The sequence below is a fragment of the Accipiter gentilis genome, chromosome 18 (assembly GCF_929443795.1).
Source record: "Accipiter gentilis chromosome 18, bAccGen1.1, whole genome shotgun sequence".
Classification (NCBI taxonomy): domain Eukaryota; kingdom Metazoa; phylum Chordata; class Aves; order Accipitriformes; family Accipitridae; genus Astur; species Astur gentilis.
This window is the reverse complement of record NC_064897.1, coordinates 12065118-12088817: the sequence shown is the minus strand read 5'-3', so window position 1 is coordinate 12088817 and position 23700 is coordinate 12065118. Positions and strand designations below refer to the sequence as shown.

The window sequence follows — 23700 nt, the reverse complement described above, 5'->3', positions numbered from 1 at the left end:
CTTTCTTGAATAAAGGGTGGTAGATTTTCTTCATATTCGTGCAATGCGCTCTTCCATTTCCCATGGAATTTTAAGCTTAGGAAAGAAAGCTTGTTTGCTAGTTTTAGGCTTATGCACAGGACTGCAGAGATCTGAGATACCCTTCAGAAAAGAAAGTGAAATAGCTGTGATGATGAAGACAAAACCTGCAATATCTTACTAGGCATGTTTGTTTCCATTGTGAAGATACATCATGAAATATCACACACCAAGTATTTTTAGAGACTTTTTTTCCCAGTAATGACTGTTGGAAGCATCCTTTATTAAAGATTCTCCCTGGACTAGGCTGCCTGTGGAAAGCTGTGAATTTGCAAGTTTTTAGCACTGTATTTCAAGGCTTTCTGGAGGTTCCTTAAACAAGACAGGAAACCTCTATACATAAGGTATAAATTCAGTGGTCATTAGGATAAAAATGCCCCCCCACACACACACATAAAGAAAAAAAATAAATCAAAGGAACTTAAACACCTGTCACTTTCTTGCATCAGTTCAGGGTCATTTTACTCAAACCCAATACTGAGATATGCTGCAAAATTAATACACCACTTTCTTATGTGTGCCATCCATTTTGATTGTTTAAAGTGTTCAAGCCAAACCCCAGAGTCACTGTGCAGTTCTTGTTCAGGGAGTGCTCACTGATGGCCCTGGGGCTCTCCCCTGAGCATGGGCCATGGGACCCAGTCTGGAAGAAAGAGCTCTGGTCATGAACTGCGCAGCAAAGGCCGGCGGAGCCACTGGGCAAGTATAACTTGATTGGCCATTGAGAGCTATAGGCCTAAGTACAGAGCAAGAGGACTTGAAATGAGGTCTGTGAAAATGGAAAAGCAGCTTATTGTGGATTTCTTCTTTTTAATTTTTCAATCATAATCAAATTTATGACACTTGAAAAATTTTGGCTAGTCCTACTGTTGGTCTAGAAAGGGACTGAGAGCAAGAGGATGGGAGAGTTCCCCAAAATTTTGAAAACCTTTTCCTGCTATTGTTTCAGAGGAGGAGAAGCAGAGGATAAGGTAAAGCAAATTAAAAGTCAATGTTTCAAAGACATTTTTTTGGACCTCCAAAATATAAACTAGCTGTTGAAGCCAGTAATTAGACTCCTGTTGTGCTTAGAAAAACTGAAGCATAGGCAAAGTTATGAAAAGACCTTGTTTCTTTTTTACATACAAGTTTCCTCACTCTCCTCTGAGGTTCTTGCACCAGGAAGAATTTCTTTTCTGTTGGCAGTATCTGGTTCTTTGCTGGTTGATCTTTCTGTATTTTTAATATCTGTCATCTCTTTGCCATCTGGTTTGAAGCGTTTCATTATTAAAACAGAGAGCACTATGTATAAGAGACAGCATCCTGCCCGTAGTCCTGCAATGAGGCCAAGATAGACATTTCTAGGGAAAAAAAAAGGTGACCAAATATGTTTATATTAATAAAGCTTGCCAACTCTGAGCGGAACCAAGTAAGATATCAAATGTACTTTGGCAAAACCATCTATTCTCAACCAGGTATTGCTCCACGTTTTGAGAAATAACAGAAAGCAAACAACCTCATGATATTTAGCCCCAGGCAGGTTCTAATCAGGTCCTATACTCCTAGCAGAAATGCCTCCTGTCTGAAGGGTTCTCCCATTCAGCTGACTACATTTTAGAGCTGGGACAGGACGAGCTGCACCAGCCGGGGCTTTTCCCCTGTTGTCCCAGCCTTCCCCCAGCCCCTCACTGGCAGCACTCGGTGCCCCTGGCCACAGCTCTCCATGCACCACCAGTCATTTGGGTCCCCTCTCCAAGTGGATTTTGTAAGGTGTCTTATATATTAGGAAGCAGAGAAACAAGGGATGAGGAAGAGCATCTTCGGTGCTATACTTACTCCAACTCCACAGTTTTTCAGTCTCCCACAAAGCCAAAGCATCGCAGAGTTATTCAGCGTGCTAAGGCTTCAATAAAGGAATAAATACTGGTGATGTAAGGCAGTGTACTGCAATGTCATATGTCAGATTGAATCAAAAATATTTGGCTTATTTGATCTATTAAGGCCTAGTCAAAATAAGGAGCTTTGGTGCTTTCAGTATCCTAATCAGTCTATTGACAATTGACATGGGCAAAGTATACCTTGTTTCTCGGTGCCCAAAGCTGCCTCGGAAGCCAAATTCCCTAGCCCTTACCAAAGATTTCAGCTTACCTGAATGCTTTTGTGTCATATACCCGGCAAGATCCAGATCCCCCACAGTTTTTTGTCCCCCATTTCAAGCAGGTTTCATCTATCAAGGCACCAAAATAAATAGGGGCTGGGAGTCCTCCTGCAAAGAAAAATCTTATTATGTGATCACAGACATGAAGATCTCAGCATTTAATGTCATGGTAAAGAAATGAGGAAATTAATCTGAGGGTTTCTGAATTATGGCTGCATAAAATGGGACTAAACACCTAGCTCCAACTATGAGATTCCAAGAGTTGTGAAAATATTTAAGCAAGTACCTAAATGAAGTTGAAAAGATGGACTATTATAGCATTATTATATTCAGCAAGGGAAATGTTAGTAATTCTACTTTAATGGCATTTTTATTACAGTTATAACTTCTGTTGTTTAAAGAAATAATATAACCAACATTTCCTTTTCAGCCCCCAGTGTGGAATTACATGCCATGACATATTAATATTTATGTATACTAATGTACCTATTCAGGTATTACACAAAAGTTTGCCATTAAAAACGGTTAGCTGATTGCAAAGGGCTGAAATTAAGCACTTGCTCACAACTGGGTAATAAGTGTATTACTTATGTAGTACTGAAAAAATTCCTTTTAGAGAGTCATAATGCTTTAATATAATCAGTAAGCTGTTTCAGGGATAATGTGCAGTTTTGTGAAGAAAACTATTTCATAAAAGCACAAGATTGATTCTCTGCAGCATTCAGCTAAAATACAGAGATTAGAGGAGAGAGCCAAATGACTGCTTGCTTTGTCTGTGTGGGGAAGATTTCAAAAATCAGCAAACAAATGAAGATAAGGAAGGTTTGCTAGAGGCAGGGCCGACTCCACGTCCGAAGACTTGTATGATGATTTATTGCAGATAAACAAAAGAAAGAAAGTAATTGGCAGAGTACATGGTAGCTCTAAGTGAAAAATGGTCAGCAAAAGGGAGCATAGGTGTTAAGGATATCCAGACTGATCAAGCTCAGATAGTTGTGTTCACGAATCAAAAAAAAAAAAACCAAAGTACAAAGAAATCTCCTTCCTTTGCCTGATTCCTTTGCTGCGTAGAAAAAATTCTGAAGGCATAATCATAACATGTAATTACATACCAGGAAACATGTAGCAAGCTCCTCCAAATATTTTGAAATGCATAGTCTGCTTACAAAGACAAATTTTGGAAAATTGCTTTTGTTCTCATCTGGAGCAAGGACATTAAAATGTCTAGCTTTGGTCTATTGCTTTGACTAGCTACTTGAATCCCACAAAGAAATGAAGTTTTACCTAGTACTCTACCACCTAAAGTTTCAATCCCAACAGCAAAGGATTTCAGGTCTGGTGAAACAGATCTAAAAAGGAAACAAAAATAGTATATTGTTTTGGGGAACAATAGAGTTATGTAGCTATAGTCATGCTGTGAACATCAGCACGTGCCCCATTGCAAGAGTACTGTGGTTTACCTAGCATAGCTCACTCAAACCCTAATTGAAAACTTTCACCAAAGCTAAAGTTCAGATGTAGAGCCTCCTTCCATTGACATCAGTGGCTGAACTCTCAATGAAATAAATGGGAGAATCTACAGAAACTGATCTTGAATCCAAGGAGAGCAGATTGTAAACACTTGTGGGGAAGGATGCATGGGAAAATTAAAGTGAAACAACTAAAAGTAGGCAGTTCATGTCCGTAAATTAAGCTCCAAGAATCTGCCTTGTTTTAGAAGGGTCTGCACTGTGCAGTGGTGAACAGAGGGAACAAGGGTGCGCGGTCCTTTCTCGCTACATGCAGGTAACACCCACTTCTGCCAGTAGCATTTTGCAGAGAGGCAGCGAATGTGCATCACTTGGCTACAAAAGCACCTCATTCCTACCAGTGGAGAAACAGCCTGTGTCCGTCAGATGAACTGGAAGCATTGACAAGAAGCAGAGGGGAGTACTGAGCTGGCACAGGGGCAGGAGACTTGCTACGTGGCCAGCCTGTTTCCTGAACTGGAGTTTATACATCAGTATATTGTCTTTTCAGCATTAACATGAAAGGCTTCTCATTATACACATTAGTGTTCTGGAAACTGCCCAGCAAAGTTAGCCTTGCCCATAATCCAGGCATGCGTTAAGAATGGGGGCACTTAGAAATACTGCAGAAGAATCAGCAGCTTAGCCAAGAGAGTTATCTAGTCCTGTGCACTGACTACTGAAGATTGCGATTCACCCACGAGTATGAGTGGAAAGAAACTTCCACGCAAAAGGCACAGAACATTGTCTTTTCTTCTGAGTGTAAAATAGCAGTGCTGCTTTAGAACTGAAGGAGCAAAAATAAAAAAAATATTGCTGCTGACATAGTTCTGTTTATACCAGCCTCACAAAAAATGGGAGTATCGGACTTCCCACAACACAGAAAACATTGTGAGGCAACAAGACTTAACAAAGGTGAATGTTTTTATCCAGAGTAATGTGAACAGCATAGTCACCTTGGACATGGCTTAGCACCGCCATCTTATTTCAAGTTCTCTGCTCTGTTAAAAACATCCCTGTCATTGGAAGTGAAAACTAACGTGCAGGATCAGCATAAGGCCCACCATTTCATCAGCAAAGTACCTACTCAGCCTTAAACTGGAATTAAATTGGAGGACAGGCATTTTGCTGTGCCTCTGAACAGAGCTGGATTTCAGAGTACAGGCGAATATAATAGGTGGAGAAATCTAGCTCTACCTATAATCATAGGGTCATAGAACAGTTTGGGTTGGAAGGGACCTTTAAATGTCATCTAGTCCAGCCCCCCTGCAATGAGGAGGGACATATTCAACTAGAATATTCATACCATATTCATACCATATTCAACTCAGGGCCCCAGTTTGATCAGCATGCCATTCCTCACAATAGGAATGAAATAGTAGATACCATATTCTGTTTCTCTTTCCCCAAGTTTTATGGTCAAGGTAAGGTAAAGTATTTCACCTAAACATAATCATGTATGTAGGAGTGCCTCCTAAGGCTAAAATAAATGCACATGCAGTCTGTAATGCTAAGAAATAGGGAAATGCTTTGGTACAGCTTTCTCTTTGGCATTGTCCCAAAACTGCAGAGGAATTGCCAAGCCCATGCCCTCGTCCTTCCACACAGCTGCAATTGTGGAACACCTGAAAGGAGAAGATGAGAAGAAGAATTTATTTAATCAGAATTCAGTGGCACAAAACTATTTTAGTAGCTAGATTTTTCACTCCCCGTAACAGGCAGGCTGTTGTTTACACCGAAAGAACCTCCCTAATCATCTTTGCAGACTGATGGCCAAGTTCATTGGTATGCTCCAGCACTCTGAGCGGCTCCAGAGGCACAAAGAAACTGTGACTCTAGTTTCAGCCATGCCATTGCTAGGACAGAAGGTGCTCTGTGTATGCTTAAAATGGGTCAAAGCTATAAAATTCAGACGTGAATTGTTATCCAGCCATTCTGCTCAGGAATCCTATAAAGTAGATGAGTAACAATAAAAATATAGCTGTGGACCCAACAATGCAATCATGCATGTTTATTGTTATGTATCTACAACAGCATTTGGTGCTGGATTGACAGTGAACTGTTTTTACAGCCTTTGAAGTTAGCAGGAGACATGGGTTTGAAAGCCAATTTCCCTGAAGTGAAGCAAGAAAATAGTGCTGGGATATATGGATATAAGCCTGAAAATGTTGCTTGTCTTTTTCAGTATTGTTGCATGAAGACAATTCTGCTTCTGCCAGAAGACATGACCATTTGCACACACTTGTGCAAGCCTTCTGTTTTTAATGGTCTTGCCCAGGTAGGATTGTTTGAAGTCCTGAAATGGCTTTGCTGCTGATACACTGAACAAAATAGCCAGATGTATATTTACAGGACCTCTTGGCTGTATAATTTAGTGTTACAACTTTCTTCCCTGAGCTATGGCACTCAGGAAAGCAGGCAATTCCAGTATAATCTGTAACAGTTTGTGAAACTGGCATTCACAGTTCTATACATTTCTGCTGCATGAGTTAACACCACAGGATTTTGCTAGTACAGCAACCAGACTAGTAAAGGTCTTCTAAAGCAAACCCCTCTTGGCTGTGTTGTACCTACACAGTAAGAGATCTACTGAGAAACTGAAAGCCAAATTTATGGTCATCTTGCTGAGAAGAAATTAAATTTTAAAAAATCAAAATAAAGCATTCAATAAATGTATGTTAAGAGTCTGACGTTTTCATTTCTTTCCTGAATAGCTCGCTTACCTCACTCCAACTCTTAAAAACCCTTCCTGCAACCTTGCACTCACTCAGTTTCTACAAGATTAAACCATATAGAATGGACGTTTGTGTCTACAGGATTTCTTAATCACAAAGCCAAAAATTTAATAGATGGAGAAATCTAGCTCTACCTACAATCATAGGGTCATAGAACAGTTTGGGTTGGAAGGGACCTTTAAATGTCATCTAGTCCAGCCCCCCTGCAATGAGGAGGGACATATCCAACTAGATCAGGTTGCTCAGAGCCCCGTCCAACCTGACCTTAACTGTTTCCAGGGATGGGGCACCTACCACCTCACTGGGCAACCTGTTCCAGTGTTTCACCACCCTCATCGTAAAAAATTTCTTCCTCATCTCTAGTCTAAATCCACCCTCTTTTAGTTTAAAACCATTACCCCTTGTCCTATCTCTACACACCTTACTAAATAATCATCTATCTGCCTATGTATTTACCGTATTCTTTCCCATCCCAGTCGACGATTTACATCCCGCAAAGCAGGCCGTCATGTAAGTGATCCCATTATCCCCACATACAGGGTCCCACTGATCCAGCTTGCAGCTGCAGTCAGTATTGCAACTGGCCATGAAGCTCATTTTGGGGGAGGAAAGATGCTTTAGTCTGGAGGAAAATAGAAAGAAATAAAAGAATTATTTATTCGAATTATATAGTCAAACAAAATATCAGGGAGTAGGCAGGAAAAACATGGAGAAATTGAAGCAATCAACATGGACAGGTATCTGCTACCATCCAATGGACTGTGAAGTTGTTATATGGAGACTAAGCTAATTTCAGCTAAACCAAAGTTCTTGAGATTTTTCATCAAGCATTAACATTTTTATGGATTGTTTCTGAAAAGGCATGGAACTTACAAACAAGGCATTCTTGGCTGGGAGGGAATATTTGGTATTACTTTTTCATTTGAAAGCTCAACCCAAGAAAAATTAAATCATACCTTGAATCTCTTATCACCTGTAGACTGGCCATGCTTTTCCTTAGCAGTAGATACCATACCATGTCTGGGTGCTAGAAATGGTGACATAAAACTACAGCAACAAGATGTCCTTGACATTTTTTTCACTAGATTAGAGCCAGTTAGTGGCAATGAAAGTTGCATGAGTCTGAGTGAGAAGTGCTGCTTCTCTCCCAGCTCTGCCCCTATTCAACAGCAGCAGTCCTGCACCTGGGACAGGCTTGAGCCCCATTTCTTATCAGACCTCATTTCTTGTATATTTTCATGGACTTTCATAGTCTCCGCTTTTACCAGCATTTCTATAAGAAACATCAAAATAAGGCCCCAAGGAGTTAAACTAAGTGGACAACTAGAATTGAGAATTTAAAAAGTGGCCAGCAACTCTGAGGGCATGGTAGCAGGGCTCAATTTTGATAAAGTGTCCATTTTGATAAGGAGTCCACCATCTACATATCACCCCTGCTTTGAAGTAATTCAAAATATGAAGGAAAAAGTGTTCAAAATTTGCCTTTTCTTCATCCTCATACCTCAATCAAAACGCACCTCAAGGGGGCTACATTTCTCCTGCCTTTTAGAAGGGAAAATAACTGGGGGTTTAGCCCTCGTTAGGCTGTTGCTTGTCTTCAAACTACAAATTGTTAAACAGGTAAAACAGTATTTGAGCCGCTTAACTAGAACAATCCTAGCACATGCTAAATTCTCCAGTCTCAGTTCTCCTGGAGAAACTGTAATTGCTCTTTCAGTATTTGCTGTATTTGCTGTCTTGATGTTTCTGCTTATTTTTAATTCACTCTACAGTATCAGATGTTGCACTCAACCAGAGTTATCTCAAAGTTGAACTCAGTGCCAGGTTTGCCAAGACAACTTAGATATTTCCCTGAACATAGGCTCAGTTTCAAAAAACACAGGACTGAGTTTCTGTCTGAATTGAAAATCTAGCAAGCCCTGCTGGATTCAGTTTAATCCTCTAAAATCCCTTGAAATTTGTTGGACCAGTCTGAGCTAAATTTAAACAGTAAGCAATTGTGGCAAGCTGCTAGAGTCAGCAAAACATTCTCAAGAAAGCATGACCATGGTCCTGGTAAGGGAGGGGGAACGTCCATTTGGGCAGCACACACTCCTGACATGACCACTTTCTATCTCCCAGCTGAGAAAATGGATGCAGGCAGGTCAGCAGCTCCAGATACCAAGGGAGACTGGTAATTTCCCATGCAGGTTGATGACTACTGATCTAGAGGATCGTCCCTTCTAGAGGCAGAGCTGCTGGGGGACTATGGGGAAGTCACTTTCACCACTTTTTTTATATCCCACTCCCTACATGGTAGGAAGAGACCGGCTTTAAGTTAAAGCTTTGAAATAGAATATAAAAACTTAATTTGCCTGTGATAAATTTCATCTTAATTAGTAATTTGCCAGAATAGAGGTATATTGTCAATATGCAGCAATAAATCATTTAGAAAAAGAAACGTCTGATTTAAATGAAATTTGAAAAACAAAATTGGGACATTCTGCCCATCCTCAACACTAGGTATCATTTCAGCCTGACATGTCTATCTCAACATCTAGGATTTTCTTGTGTGTATCACCACCAATAGAGCAGTAAAATGATATAATCACAGTAGCTCCACTCCAGCTGAAACCACACTGATTGACACTAGCAGATGACCTAATACAGGTCAATTTCAATGAAAATTTGTTGTCTTTAAACAGACACATATATTAATTTTTTTTATGCAAAAGAATATAGCAATATGCTACAGTAAATCAACAGAGAAGACACATTTCAGAACTGATCCAACTTCAAATCACAATGTTTTCTAGAGTAGAAGGTTTGTAGCCCAGATGAGATTACACACCCAGATTGGTTTGCGAGAGTAGAGGAATACAGGTGCATGCACCATGTTCTGCACAGGGCAGGAAGCAGCCATGACAAATGACACAACCAACACAAACCCAGCGGGATACAAACCCAGAGTAGGGTGCTGTCAGTCCAGCCACCTGGAGCACCTCACAACTACACATAAAGTACAAGAGGTTTAACAAATATGCTACTATAAAGGTGATGCACGCAAACTTTGCCATTTCAGTTATGTGAAGTTTGAATTTCTTGATCAGAAATCCTCCTAAAAACATCCCCAGGATTGTGATGGGTAAAAGTATCACACCTGCAAATAGAAGGCAAGAAAAATGTTAACTGCTGTCACTTGCATTGACCCTTTTTAGAATAAATATCTTGTTCTAGTAGTTTCCAAAATATCAGATACTGACCTATTTTCAGACTGATCCTTTGAGGTTCTAAGACTTTTTGTTACCTTTAAGTAATTTTGCTTACTTTCTCATTTTCTTTCAAGTCATGTTATGACTTTAAAAAGCTTAGTTCCTCAATATTCCCTACCTTTTTACTATACTGTTGTTTGTATGTATGCTGATATAATAAAACCTACACAGGTACCTGTTAGAAACTGGAGTAAATGAGATAAATGTCTTAGCTCATGGGCACTCCCTCATCTAAAATAAAACATTAAACTTCCTGAAAGTTACCAAAAAACAATCTTCAAAACAGAACATGAAAGGAAGCAGCGTCTGGTTTTGATTGGATTCCATTTTGCTCTGAGAGTGAATCACTGAAAGATTTGCAGTTAGATTTAACCCATTCAGCATTTCACAAACTCCAGCCCTAATATTTACATTCTAAATAGAGAGCTTTTACAAGGTTTTATTGTGAGGGGTTTGCCTTTCTCTTTGGGGTTTTTTTGGTTGGCTGGTTTTTTTCTCATGTTGTTATTGTAAAACTTTCCCTGCATCCAAAAGAAGATAGGAAAAAGAAAGTTCTTCCCACATTTGTACCTGACCTGCAGCAAAGCAAGGGGCCTTCAGATTAAAGTGATGGAATATCAATTTTGCAATGACCTCAAATACCCTGCTTTTCTTGCCAGGCTATGAGACCATATTAATCACTGTAAGATTAATATAATTTCAGCATTCTTTTTTTGTAGAACACTACAAAGAACTTATTTTTTGAGGGGACTAGCAAATAAAAAGAGCTTTGAGCTGAATGAAATGAGTCAAAATTTTACATTTTGGGTTCTTATTGCCTATAAAATTTGTATTTGTAATCAAAATGGAAGAACATTTATACCTAGATGTTATTCTGAAAAGGAAATATCACACATTTCTTTAGACATTTTCTAAATTAAATAGTTTTTTTTCTTTTAGTTGTTACTTAGTTGCAGTTTATGTGTGGTTTTTGTTAATGAAAACAGACACATTCATAACCCAATTCTCACTCTGAAGATAACTTCAGCCAAAAAAAAATCCACCCAGTTCTAGCAATCCTCTAGCTCACTAAACACCAGGAAAATTAACACGAAAATTAACATCCATTTTCAAAATATGGTATGAAAATTAATAAACTACTACATACTTTTTTTTAACCAAAAAAGTTCACAGAAGCTCTTCCTAAAGAGGAAGGTGAAATAACAAAGAAAAGCTTCCTTTTTGACACTGGAATTTAAAAGAAGGACGGGTACCTACCAATTAGAAAGATGGCCCTTGCCACTGATACATTAAATTGCTGCTCCATAAACTTTGTCTCATAGGTTATTAACCCAACAAGGGAATTGTACTGTAGAATAGTGAGGAAGATGTACACCAGGAAAATTGGATTTCCAAACAGCTTCTTCAGAGAAGGGAAGAAATCTGCAATGGAGAGGTATATGCTGTACACCCTGCTAAACACAGAAAAGAGTTGTTTTGACATCCTTTAGATAATAAAACTAATTTTTTAATTACTGGCTGTATTGCAGGTCATAACTCCTTGCCTACCAAAACATATGCTTGTTCAAGTGAGAGTTTTCCTCATTGTCAACACACGACTTAAAGGAGCAGCATGGCTGAATGGCACAGTGGATGCTGAGCTGGGAATCAGAAATCCTAGATCATCTCGTGTGTGACACAGACTATTCATCAAAGGCACGAAGGCTTGCAACACTGATTCTCAATGCCTGTACAGGAGAGTGTCCCTACAGGAGCATTAAGACTCTCTATAGTATACCAACTGAAAAGTTTGGTGCCTAAAGCAGGAGCCTTCGCAAACCACATGACAGCCCCACACGAGGCTGATATTCAGAGAAAGACCCAGCAAAAGGCTGGAACCTTTCCTGAGACCCTTGATTAGAGTATCTAGGTCCATGAAATTAAAGTGAAGACAAAAACCTGCATTTAGGCTGTAGTCTGGCTGTTGGCACACTTGCCTAAAAGATGAGAGTTCAAAACACCTCTGCCATAGCCATGAAGGGGTGCACATGCATACATACATATGAATAAAACACTTGGGGTGTCCAGCACTGGCTAGTTGAGTCTGTTATTGCCTATATGAGGTTAATTTAGCATCACTGAGCTATGAAGCCAGTGAAACCCCTCCAACAGCGAACGTAGTACTTAGCCTCATGTTTCCCTCCCATATGTTGGCCTCAGTGAAACAGTAACTTGCCAGCTGTGCATTGGTCATTAATGAGGGATGGAACATTTTCCCCCCTCTTCCTTCATAACCGTAAGATTATAGCTGTATTACATCATATGACGGATACCGTGTTGAACTGAGAATGTCTGGTGCTCAAAGCAACAGCAGGGGATTTTTCCAGCTGTCTGACATGAGAGGACTGAAAAACACACCCTTAGCATGTTAAAGAGAGCATTTTTGCCCATCATTTGACCTGCAGAAACATGCATTTTGCTGAGCATTGTGCAAATCCATGCTCAGCTCAGAATGAACCCGTGAGAGGAAATTCACATGCAAACATTTGGGCAATAATCTTTCACCTTTTACTGCCTCTGAAAACTTTAACTGTGGCTGAGCTGGGGGGTCTATTTTACAGTGATCTCCTTGAACAGGCAAATGACTAATCTTCAGGTTTTCATTCTCTCCTTCTTTTGGCAAGGAGTAAGGCAAAAACCAGAAAGGCAATGAAGCAATGAAGTTGACTGCTCCACAGATAAGCAATCCAAGCCACCAGGCACCAACCCAACGGGTATCCTTGGGATTTATGCTGATAGCATCTGTAAAATACAGAAAGACAGGAAAACAGATTAAGTATCATGCAGAGCAATTAAACTTACTAGGTATCCTTATATATACTATTTAAAGACCAGAACAGAGATTATTTATGTTTCATAAGAAGAATTGAAATGCAGCTTGTATCAGCTCAGTCCCATGTACTCAAAAGTAGATGTCTCCATTTAGACCACAGTGGCATTGCCACAGTCTTCCAACACTTGCTGTGCGAATAAGTGCAAGAGGGCCCTTCACCACCCAAAAGGAACTCCCCTTTCTTAAATTCCCACTGTCCCCTCCTTCTTCTATCCCCAAAATCAACGGGTTTTCCTCAAAGTTCCTCAAATTTTCCCTGGGATTAGAGACTTGAAAGTGATTTGAACAATGAAATTAGTTTTCATATGAATCTTTGCTGCATGCTTTTTGAAAGAACATAATTTTTGACAAGTGTCCATGAGCAAAGGCCTTTCACTGTTGCCTCAATGTGGGGATGGCTTTTCATTTGCTCATTTGTTCTCAGCTGTGCAGCAAGGGTGTAACAAGTGCATGTGCAAGCCTAAAAAGAGGTGCAACATTTTCCTATAGTGGGGGCAGGGTCTTGCATCAAGGGCTATTCCAGTCGCAGTACAATGCTGCTGATATTAAAGTGCAAATAACACCAGCTTTTGAGTAGGAAAAACTCTCTAGAAAGCCCCCCTTTTTGGAGTAGTAAGCTGGGAAGGCGCTTCTTGGCATGCAGGTTCCTATACACAGCCATCTCCTCAGTTAATGCACCACTCCACAGTCTCTTACCAATATCCACAACGCCGACATCAACCCAGAGGCTGGCACAGAAAGATCCAAGCAGGAAGCCCAGGGTTGGCCCAAACATGCCCGACGATCTCACCAGGCCTGTAAGAGAAGGGAGGCGGCACAGGAGGGTGAGAAAAATGCTGCATGGACAAGCAGGCCTTCTTCTCTGCGAGCAAGGAAAGGGGAGAGGAAGGAGGAGACAGAAAGGGAGCACAGCCTGTTGGGGGATGTCTAATGGGAAGCTTCTGAGCAGCAAGAAAATAAGCCATAAGCTGCCAACACGCTAACTGCGATGTGGAAGCAGGCTCCTTCACCCGCACAGGGCTTTGCCGAAGCGAGCACAGTTTCATGTGGACTCCCACATGCATTTCATTGGCAAGATTGGTGTCTTGGAAGGAACAGGAAGAAAGAGAATAACATTAAAATGATTTTTAACCCTCCTCCTCCTTACTTCTCTTCTTAGACTTCTGTAATTGCATTGTTCAGCTTGTGGCGGATAACTAATGAACGTACAACTCTAGGCCCGTTGGAGTCATAATAAGCCTACCTGCAACTCTATTTACAGCTTGTATGATATTCTGCGATTGTAGAAGCCAAGCCTTTTCCCTGTACTATGTGTTCAGGTCCCTAGTCTAATTTTCAGTAGCAGTAGTTGATCTGATGGTGTGCATCAATATAAGAAGGCACATCTTTGTAGTTTGGAGTCACATTAGGATGACAGGGACAATAAAAGTTCGTGGACATGGAATTAGGTACAGGGCCCCAAGAATATTTTCAGTAGGTAACAAGGAGATCTAAATGTCCCTGTATGTGATCAAAGTTCATTAGACAGAATTTTTGTTGATTCATTCAGCACTAGAATGAGCAAACAAGCTATTGTGTTAATACATACTTATGTGGCTGTAAAAAAAATAAAGAAATCTAGTGATGGAGTAATAACCTCTTTAAAAGCAACTTTCAATTTTGCTACTGGCCTCCCTAGGGCTTCAATTTCCAGCTCTGTCTCTGCTTACAGAGGAGATAACATGGGATCAGAAGAAGGCGCATTGCCCCTAAGAGCAAATGAATAAGTTGTGAAGGCTAGCAGAAACCTAGGAAGCTAGGACTGCATTTTGCTAACTGGGTATGTAAATACAGCACCATATGATTTTGGTGACCACTGCTGACAATCAACATAAAATAAAAATGTTCTAAAAATAATTCAAGCATAGGTCCTCACATTGTCTTGTCACTTGTGTTGATCTGTTGAAGTTTAGTTGTGAGGGGGTAACAGTTTCAAAAAAAAGTTCAGTGGTTTGGATTTCTGAATTCTAGCATAGAACTGTCACCTGGGAGCTGTTTGAAGTTGCAGAAGGCTTAATTCTATTAGAATAAAAGGAATTCTTGACCAAGTGCCTGTCAGTTCTTGCCCACATTCAGCACTAGGCTCTGTAAATCCTACTGTGTTGTTCTACTGCAGAGATTTTTCTCCTGTTCGTTTTGCAAATTCTCTTCTGAATATAGTGATTGCTCAGCTTATGATCAAGGACTTCTGCAATAAATTCTTACAGCATAATTTAACCATATGATTTCTCATCTTTGCTTCATTGCTCCAATTGCATATTGCTTTCATTTAGTTCTCTCATTTTACTTCATTGGAAGATCTGGCCTTTTAGACTAAATTCTGATGCTTCCAAAATTACTGACTTCTGCAGAGTCAGAATTTTGACATTAGAAGCTAGGAATTAGCTCTTTATATTTATTTATCAGTGAGTCTAAAGTAGAACTTACTATTCAGAGCTATGCAAGCTCATGTCCATAGTTCAAATACTCAGTGACAAATTTCTAAAATAAACAGATAAAAACCAGCACACCGACACCAATGGCATTTGTATGCAGTATATTTCTTTAAGATACCAGAAGCTATCAGATAAGCTAGGAAACATAGGTGCAATAATTTTGCATAGGTATAGTTTTTAAATTAAATTTAACTTTTGCATACCCTTTAAATTTAAGAATAACTTCACTAAGATAATATGCTTGTATTGTGATAAAACAAAACTAAATAAGTTCACTGTGATATTTTCTTAGCATATTTTTCCTTTGTAATATTTATTCTTTGTAATTAATAAACAGACTAAACCACAAACAGTAAAGCATGCAGACTTATCAGTTAATCAGCTGCTGCATATTGATATAGCTCAGCCACACCCTTGTATTGATGAGTAATTTAGCATTAACAGGTATGAAAATTTACAACATACTTTGGCTTCAGATATGCTTCTATTGAAGCCATGGGTTCAATAGATACAAGGTTATATGCTAGTGCTCAAATCAGTGATGAAATTTCATTCATTCGTTCATTTAAAGACTCTGCTTTGGTGAGAAATTCATGGAAGTGAAGTACTCCTCATTAAATATCTTTAATTGTCTGTTACTTCTCTTACATGGTAAGTCTGATGGCTACTGCCATTAATTAACTGTGTCAATATTCAGTTTCAAATAAAATCAGAAATTCATTTTAAAAGTTGGCTACCGAAAGCTTATTAGTATAGGTGAAATCCTCATATGTATGTTGGCAACTTTTCGATAGGCACCTGAACAGAAGTGAAACATCTGAAGACCATAAAACACAGGAACAAATTAAGCACTTAGCATGGGGGAGTATTTATGAAATAACCTCTCAGTCAGAGCAGTTGGCCTCAAAGGTCACTCCACCAAAGACCCCTCTCAGAACAAAGCAAACCACTGAGATCCTCATATTCCTGTCTCTTGACAAATGCCAATTGCATGTAGAGACAGAGGGTCAGATCATTATACCTTACAGTCATACTGAGTAGTGACCCTAAGCAGAAAAGCTTTTCAGGACTGTATATTGTGTGCAGTGCACTGTAGTACCTCAGGACCACGCTGATGGCCTGGTAGAAATACATAAATTAAAAAGGATCTGTAAGACTCAGTCTGAAAACTACAGAATTTCCTGGAAAAAAATCAGTTTCTCACAGAGTTCTACAAAAAAGCTACCATCCTCTACTATACTCTGTAAGACAGCTTAACAAAACCACTGATTTTTCCTTTTCTTTTCCTTCCTGTGGCAACTCTGCTTTTATTGCTGTCAAATATCACCTGCACTGAGGAGATTGAAGTAGACGGACGCCTGTAATCTTGAAAGCAGATGACAGACGACCCTTTATTGCTAAAACACACACATACTTATAATCACATACTCTGCAAAGTCACTGTCCACGCGCACAAGCATAGAATATGATTGGTTACATCGATACTGTCCACGCGCATAAACATAAGATATAATTGGTTATACTAACTCTGTCCACGTGTATAAACATAGGACATAATTGGTTATACCAACTAAAACATGTGAAGCTTTTCTCAGTCTGATTGGTCAAGATAAACTGCCGAATTGAGCTTCTTTGTGCCAAGTTCCCTTTATCGTGGAATGTGCACCTGTGTTCTTCTAATTGGCATCTTTCTTTTTTTGTCTTCTTGTTTATTCTGTTCAAGGCCTTCTAAAAGCATCTGGAATGCTCTTGTGACCGTTAGCTAAATATGTGTCCACACTGCACTACAACTCTGCCAAAAAAGATTTTAATGCGTTCTCTTGACACTTAATAATGTATTCTATTTACACTTAATAAAAAGCTGTCTCTGCCTCAAAATAACTTATTTTCTTACTCAACAAAAAATCTAAAGGCAGGAGAAAAAGGAGAGACAGGAAGGTGAAACTTCTTGCTCAGGGTCAAATAATGAGATCAATGGTCAAAATTCATCAGCAAGGCTTGACTGACTTCATTATAGGACTTATTTTATTATTTTACAAAAGCACTGATCATAAATTGATTCAGTCAACTGATAAAAAAATCAGATATAGAAAAGAATTAAAGTTGGTCAAGAAAGGAATTTCAGCTCTTTGGAAAAGACTATTTCAACATTCATTTTTTTTGCAAATTGCATCTGTCCATCAAAATGGAATAAGAGACTGAAAATTGCTATTCAGAATGTTAAAATAAAATATTTTAATACTCTGTAAATGAAATAGTTTATTTCACTTGCATGACCCAAACAAATTTTCATTTTGGTTGAATCCATACTATTCTCTGCATCTCCTTTATATTTGTAAACTCACTTCCCCGATAGCCTCCAACCCATCAAAATCTCTCCCAGATCAGATTCTGACAAGAAAAAATTTCAGCTGAACTTTTAAAAATATCTTTAATCAGAAAATCAGAGGCGATTACAATTATTTTGGATAACTGCTGAGTGGAAGTTTTGGGTTTGTCAGCTCCCTTCACAATACTTCCATTTTCTTCAACCTGCAGATTTCCTCATCCCCAAATGAAGACATTTGCAATGGCCTTCTCCTGTAGCATTACATACTGAGCTCTTCCTGAAACTGTGTCTTACTGTCTTTATGACCAGTTCAGCTTCACAACGTTTACTTCAGGCAGCAGTTTTAACCTCCCTCAGACACACAAACACTCCATGCTACTAAATCAGTTTGGCAATAAATTAATTAGCTTGGGTGTAAGTCTTTGTGTCTTGGGCAATAGGCTATCTTCCATCAAAACAACAACAACAAAATCCCAGTTAGAAAGGATTTGTTACAACACCCTGGCAAAGATTTAGTTTTTCCTTTGGTAACTAGTGACTTTAAAAAGCTTTCATCAGGAAGCGTGTGCTGCATGTAAAATTCAAAAAGTCAGGCAAAAGCTTCTGAAACACGTTTACATTACTGTGATTGCATTACTGATCCTTACATTAAGGATCATTCTCTTATCTGTGAGACAGTGATTAGCAAGAAATTTATCCTCTGAAGCTGTGGTACTGAAGATGATATGCCAGATAAGACAGATATGACTTCTCACTTTGGAGAAATGAGTATTTGATTGTCACAGAGAAATATTGTCACAGAGAAAACTGGCATGTGTAGCAGAAGCTAGTTGGGGAAAGCATCTGGGAAATATCCTTCGAAAATAAACATGAGATCCCTTTTGCATTGCTTTTTTATCTCTGTACAACCCAAAATTATCCAGAACAGAACAGATAGATTTTTTTTTGGTGAGTATTTGCTTGGCTACAGAAATGTGAAAGAAAAGAATGTTTAGCATAAAAATCACTCATTTGCATATTACCTATGTAAAATGCTGAGTTTTCTTCTTTAGAAAAATCATCAATATATGAAACTCCCAGAGGCATAACTGGTGCTTCCCCAATTCCACGTAAAAGGTTCCCCATCAACACAAAGAGCCACAGATAGGAATTCGTTGTTTTCTCACATCCTGCAGGCCATAAACATTTACATTTCTGTGAACATAATTCTGACAATACTTCATTGCAAGAGAAAAATAACATAAAATACGTTTTTTTACAATCATTATAGGGTGGGTTTGTATATATCATGGTTTCTAACAGGGGGTTTACTGTTTTCCAGTAAAAGAGCATGTATAAAATGGGGACAAGCAGAAGAAGGGAACCCAGCATCAGAGCTTTTGCTTACCGAAATTTTTCATTGTGCTGGGTGTTTCTGTAGCATCTGTGGCGGGATGGCTCCCAGACAACGCTGGGGAGCAAGCTGATACACTCGTAGAGGAGTTGTCCACAGTAACAGTTATTCTTTCATAATTATAACTGGAAAACAACTATGTAAAATACAACTGACACATGAAAGACTCTGCTTTGCAGAAAGTGGGTACAAGCCTTGTGTTCATACATGTTCATTCCTGTTACATGCAGGCAAAGCAGAGGGGCAACCCATTTCCAGTGCTTTCACTTAAAAATAAAGATAGGTATCTTCATACTTTTTTCAAAATGCTCTGACCATTCTAACCCCAATATTTTCTTAAGCTAAGGAGAAAAAAAGCTGGTTCCAGGGCTTAAGAGATCATTCTTTAGACTGAAGGACAGAGGCAGAGTCCACCCACATCTGTCTACGTACAACAGCGCTGATGTTTTACCATACTGGCACTGGTTTCTTACCTATGTGACAGACTCGTAACACAGAGATTGCTGTGCTAGTTTAAAATTAGCCAGCTAAGGATCTAGTAGTAACCTATCTGTGTTTATAAAGAGATTAACACAGCCTGCAAAACGCATGTGCCAGTTTGTCTGTATTTAGACAACCAGGTGCTGCAGCAAATCTGCTGAGTAAATTGAAGCCAGCCTGAGTACCTTTATACTACATTGGGATAAATGGAGAGCAGCTATTCCCTCTGACTGTGCAGTCAAGCGGTAACCTTTAATATTGTGATGGATGACATGGAGGTCCCCATGGCTACTGTGTTTTGCTTGGTGTTGTGAAGACTGGGTAATCTTCAGAACTTGGCTGTGAGTTTGGGTTAAATCAGAGATTTCCATGGCTCTGCTTCTGGCCTGTGCTGTCCCCTGCAGTGCAGGTTCCCAAGCAGAGTAGTGACTGTGGCTACTGTCCATACCATGGTCGCCAGATATAATTCTTTCCATACACCCCTTATCACTTGTATTTGTCTTGGAATTAAAGAAGATGCACAAATAAATTTTAATTTTTGAGGGACAGAGGGGTTTTATTTTCAACTACTATTCAGTAAGGATGCCGAAGGATTGGAGAGGTGTGAACTGCTTCTGAGAACTGTGTAAGCACTAAAGCTTAGATTTGAAGGGATATTTAACTCTCCCCGAGTTCAGTGGAGACGATAGATACAAATTTCCGTAATTTTAAAGAGCTTATCATGGATAGCCACTGTGGAGAAAGAAACCTTTTCCATCAAGATCTCATTACAGCTCATTTAAGTATAAGAGAAGGAGAACAGCTGAAAAAAATAAAAATAAATGTATCTTTATTTATCCATCCCAGGTGAAAAATTCAACTCACTTTATCCCTAATTATGTATAAGTTCTGTAGAAACCTGAGGTTTCTCTCTTACTTACCTGTAGAAAGAGGTAAGCTTTCAGAGAGGAAATCAGAAAGAGAATACTAAAGATTCCACCTATTAAAACCTCTCCGTTATCTGGAAGAAACTACTGTTGTCAAACTTTTAACTCAGGTGTATGATTAAAAAACACTTTATATAGTCAAGTTCACTTTGTGCCCAATGTGAAAAATCTCCATATTTACCGTCCCATTAGGAACTGAGGCATCACTGACAAAAATGCTCCTAAGGACATGATGAGACATCCAACAGCAATTACTTTTGGTCGATGAACTCTTGGTCCAAGGTAGCTCACCAACACCATTACCATTAAGTTACCTACATCAACAGGAAAAAGAACCAGTAAGGTTGCAGAAAGAGGGTTTTTTTAGGGAAAAATGTATTAAGAAGCAGTATTTATCCAATTTCCAAGAAAGCACACATACCTATCTCAAAGCTGCCATCAATTATGCCAACAATTGATGATGAGATTTCAAATCTTCTTTCAATTTGACTGGACATGCTCTTCATGTAGCTTCCAGAAAATCCTTTGGCAAAAAAGGAAAAAGATAGGGCTCCAAGAAATATCTGAAAAGAGAAAATCATTGAGTTTGCAAAGAAGCAATTTTTTGTTCATGGCTGGTTGCCTGAGCAACCTACTCAAGAAACACAAAAATCAAATGCTTTGCTTTCTAATTGTCTGTGAGGGATTCTTCCTATCGTTTTCATTACAACAGAAGATTTTTCCTCCTCTTTCAGGGTGGCCTCCAAAGCCTCTTCCACCGCAAAGAAAAATAAAGTTGACATTGACTGTGTGCACCTTCTACCTTTCTACCACATACTGTTTTAGCTGTTTCCTTTCTTAGGGAAAACTTGCAGCATAAAGTTGTTCATCACTGATACTACTATTATGGCATGTCTTATTACTCCTACTTCTCCTGTTCTAAAAAAAAACATGGATAAAAAGATATAGCTGCAACTACCACTATGGCTATAGCACACCTCTAAATGATTCATTATTAAAATATGGCCTCACTTTTTAACTTCTGAACACATTTATTGACTCCATGTGCTTGGAATCACAACCTAGAGCGTTGTTTCCAACACGTGTAATGTCAGTGTCATACAGAACTAACTGAATTTTGACAGAACTTCAAACTGCCATTTTCAGTATTGCAGAGAAAATATGTGGTGAGGGCTCAACTCCATACCTTTAGCTTTGAACAAATATGGCACACACTCTTGGCAGGAACTGTGCTGCCATCGTTGTCCTGGAAGAACGATTTGTCTTTAAGTTGGCCAGCAGTGATTGGCCTGTCCATGGTTTTCCTCCTCCAGATGTGATATGTAGGTTTTCCTGTTTGGAAAATATCACTATTATTAACTATTATTTGCATAAGAATAAAGGTTCTAATGTTTTTCAGACATACTAGATGGTGAGACACTACTTGACATGTCTACACATTAACACCTTTTCTCAGGAAGGATGTTAAAGAGTGTTCAAAGTGTCATTGTAATGAGTTAAGGATTGGTGTACCTCCTTCGTGAAATCTGCTTTCCAAAAGACTTCAGGACCTTCTTGGATAGACGGAAAATTCAAAGGGAACTTGCTGACAGTTTTTAGAAATCTTTGCAGAGAAGGAAAGTCCCTAAGCAGCAGGAGGCTAGGACAGTGTGTCAGAGAAGCATCTTCACCATGCTTGAACCAATTCTTATAGTCTCTTTTAGATATCTGCATTTCTTCACTGTTCCAGGCTAAATGGACCTTTGGTATGATCCAGTAGGCTCCTGATAGTATTTTATATTCATTAGGATTTTCTCTAATTGTGTAATCCATGAATTTGCAGAAATACTGAACACTAGTCTATACCATTCTGTCAACATTCCTATGAGTAACGTTATTTATTGGATAAACATTTGTAGAGTCAGACCTTAAATGATGACTGAGGAGAAAATAGGGTAAGACATATGGTAGGTAAAAATGTATCAGGGAAAAGAGGGCACTGATTAAAAGAAATTAATAATGACTATCTTTAAGTCCCCAAGACACTGGGATTTTAGATACCCCACACTGTTTAATTCCCCTGGAAACTTCTCAAAGTTCCCCTCCTGCAGGCCCCACAGGCCAGCTGTCCCATGAGTAGAGGCCATTTAAGTCTTCTGAGATATTTTCGACACCAGGGGTTGTAGGGCTATGGCAGGGTCCCGGGCTAACCCACAAAGGTCACTCTATTCCTCTGGAGAGCTCAGTTCTCCCAAGCAAATGCCCAGGAGCAACTTCAACTCCCTGAGAAATGTCCACCCATGCCCAGAAAGGACAAGACTCTCTTAGCAATCCAACAGCCCCCCAGAAGTTATTCCTAGTAATTGTGAAAAGGCACTAATGTCTAATAAAGAGATATAAAGCCTCATAAGCACTCTAACTTGAATTTTGTAGTTTTTAGTTCCAAATTCTACTCCAGCAGGATCCACGAAAAGTGGCTGTGAAAAGCAAACACATGTATATTTCAGTGATCCACATATGAAATTTCTAAAGGGACCTAACCTTCCTTAGACCATCTTCAGCAGCTCACAAATCAAAAAAACATTGAAAAAAAAAGAAGTTATAGGTAATTAAAGTCTGGTGAATTCAGATTTACCCCACTCTTTAGAGGATGGGAGCTTAAAGACAGAGTTCTCTAAAGCAAATACATTCTTTATTGATTTGTATTTTGCTGATGATTAACTTTGTGAAACACCTGACTGTTAAATAAACAGTATTTAAATCAGTGACGTGGTTTTCTTTTCACAATATTTAATGTTATGCTGCCAGCCTAACAATCTACCTTAAACTTATAGAAAATGTTAAACTGTATAAACACTTCTTCTATGCCTAATGAAACAATAACATTTTCCATAACCACTCTATAAAAATCTGAACTTTGGCAAACTGGTGAATCATTGACACCAGTGGTATTTAAGATTAAATGAAGCAAGAAAAATAATGCAAGATTTAATCTAAGACAATTTTTAAAAATGAATTAATGGTAGTGAATATTTTTTTGTATGGAGGGATAAAACATCCCACTGTCCACAGTGCTTATTCTTTAAAAAAAAAAAAAACCCAAATAATAATTTGCAGAATTGTACCTTTGCACACTTTACATAATGCCTTTCAAGTTTAGTGACACCGAGATGTACAAAAAGCCCAGTCTGTCCTGCACTAGCACCTAACAAACAAACAAACAAACAAACAAAGGGAAAGAAGCAGGAAGGGAGGGTGGGGAGAGACAGCAAGAGGCAGAGAGAGAGAACTTACTTTGTGTCACTGCGACATCAGGCTGTTTCTTTCCCGTGCACTAGGGCTTTCAGGCTTGGAGCCAGAGCAACGTCACAGCAAAAGCGCTGCCTACTCCAAGTGGAGCGCTCCACCGCATTTTTTTAAACCTTGGATTTCCTTCTTACCATGATTGCAAAACTTTCCCACAATCACTGATACAAAAGCTTTGCAAAAGAAAGCAGGTTTCTTGTGTTGTCATTACTTTGGCAGTCTACCTGCCAGC

General features: G+C 39.1%; 1 protein-coding gene across 1 annotated transcript; it reads right to left on the bottom strand.

The window, feature by feature from the left end:
• Positions 1–1166: 1166 nt before the first annotated feature.
• On the bottom strand, positions 1167–23500 carry LOC126047610 (solute carrier organic anion transporter family member 1C1-like). Its single transcript, XM_049821445.1, has 15 exons — positions 23457–23500; positions 21370–21515; positions 20605–20746; positions 20365–20497; positions 18772–18902; positions 18407–18553; positions 13278–13376; positions 12254–12490; positions 10967–11131; positions 9402–9597; positions 6915–7080; positions 5167–5348; positions 3500–3564; positions 2206–2323; positions 1167–1418 (listed from the first exon to the last, which is right to left on the bottom strand). Exons 2-15 carry the CDS (start codon positions 21478–21480, stop codon positions 1196–1198), a joined length of 2115 nt encoding a protein of 704 aa, XP_049677402.1. The 5' UTR covers positions 21481–21515; positions 23457–23500; the 3' UTR covers positions 1167–1195.
• Positions 23501–23700: the final 200 nt, after the last annotated feature.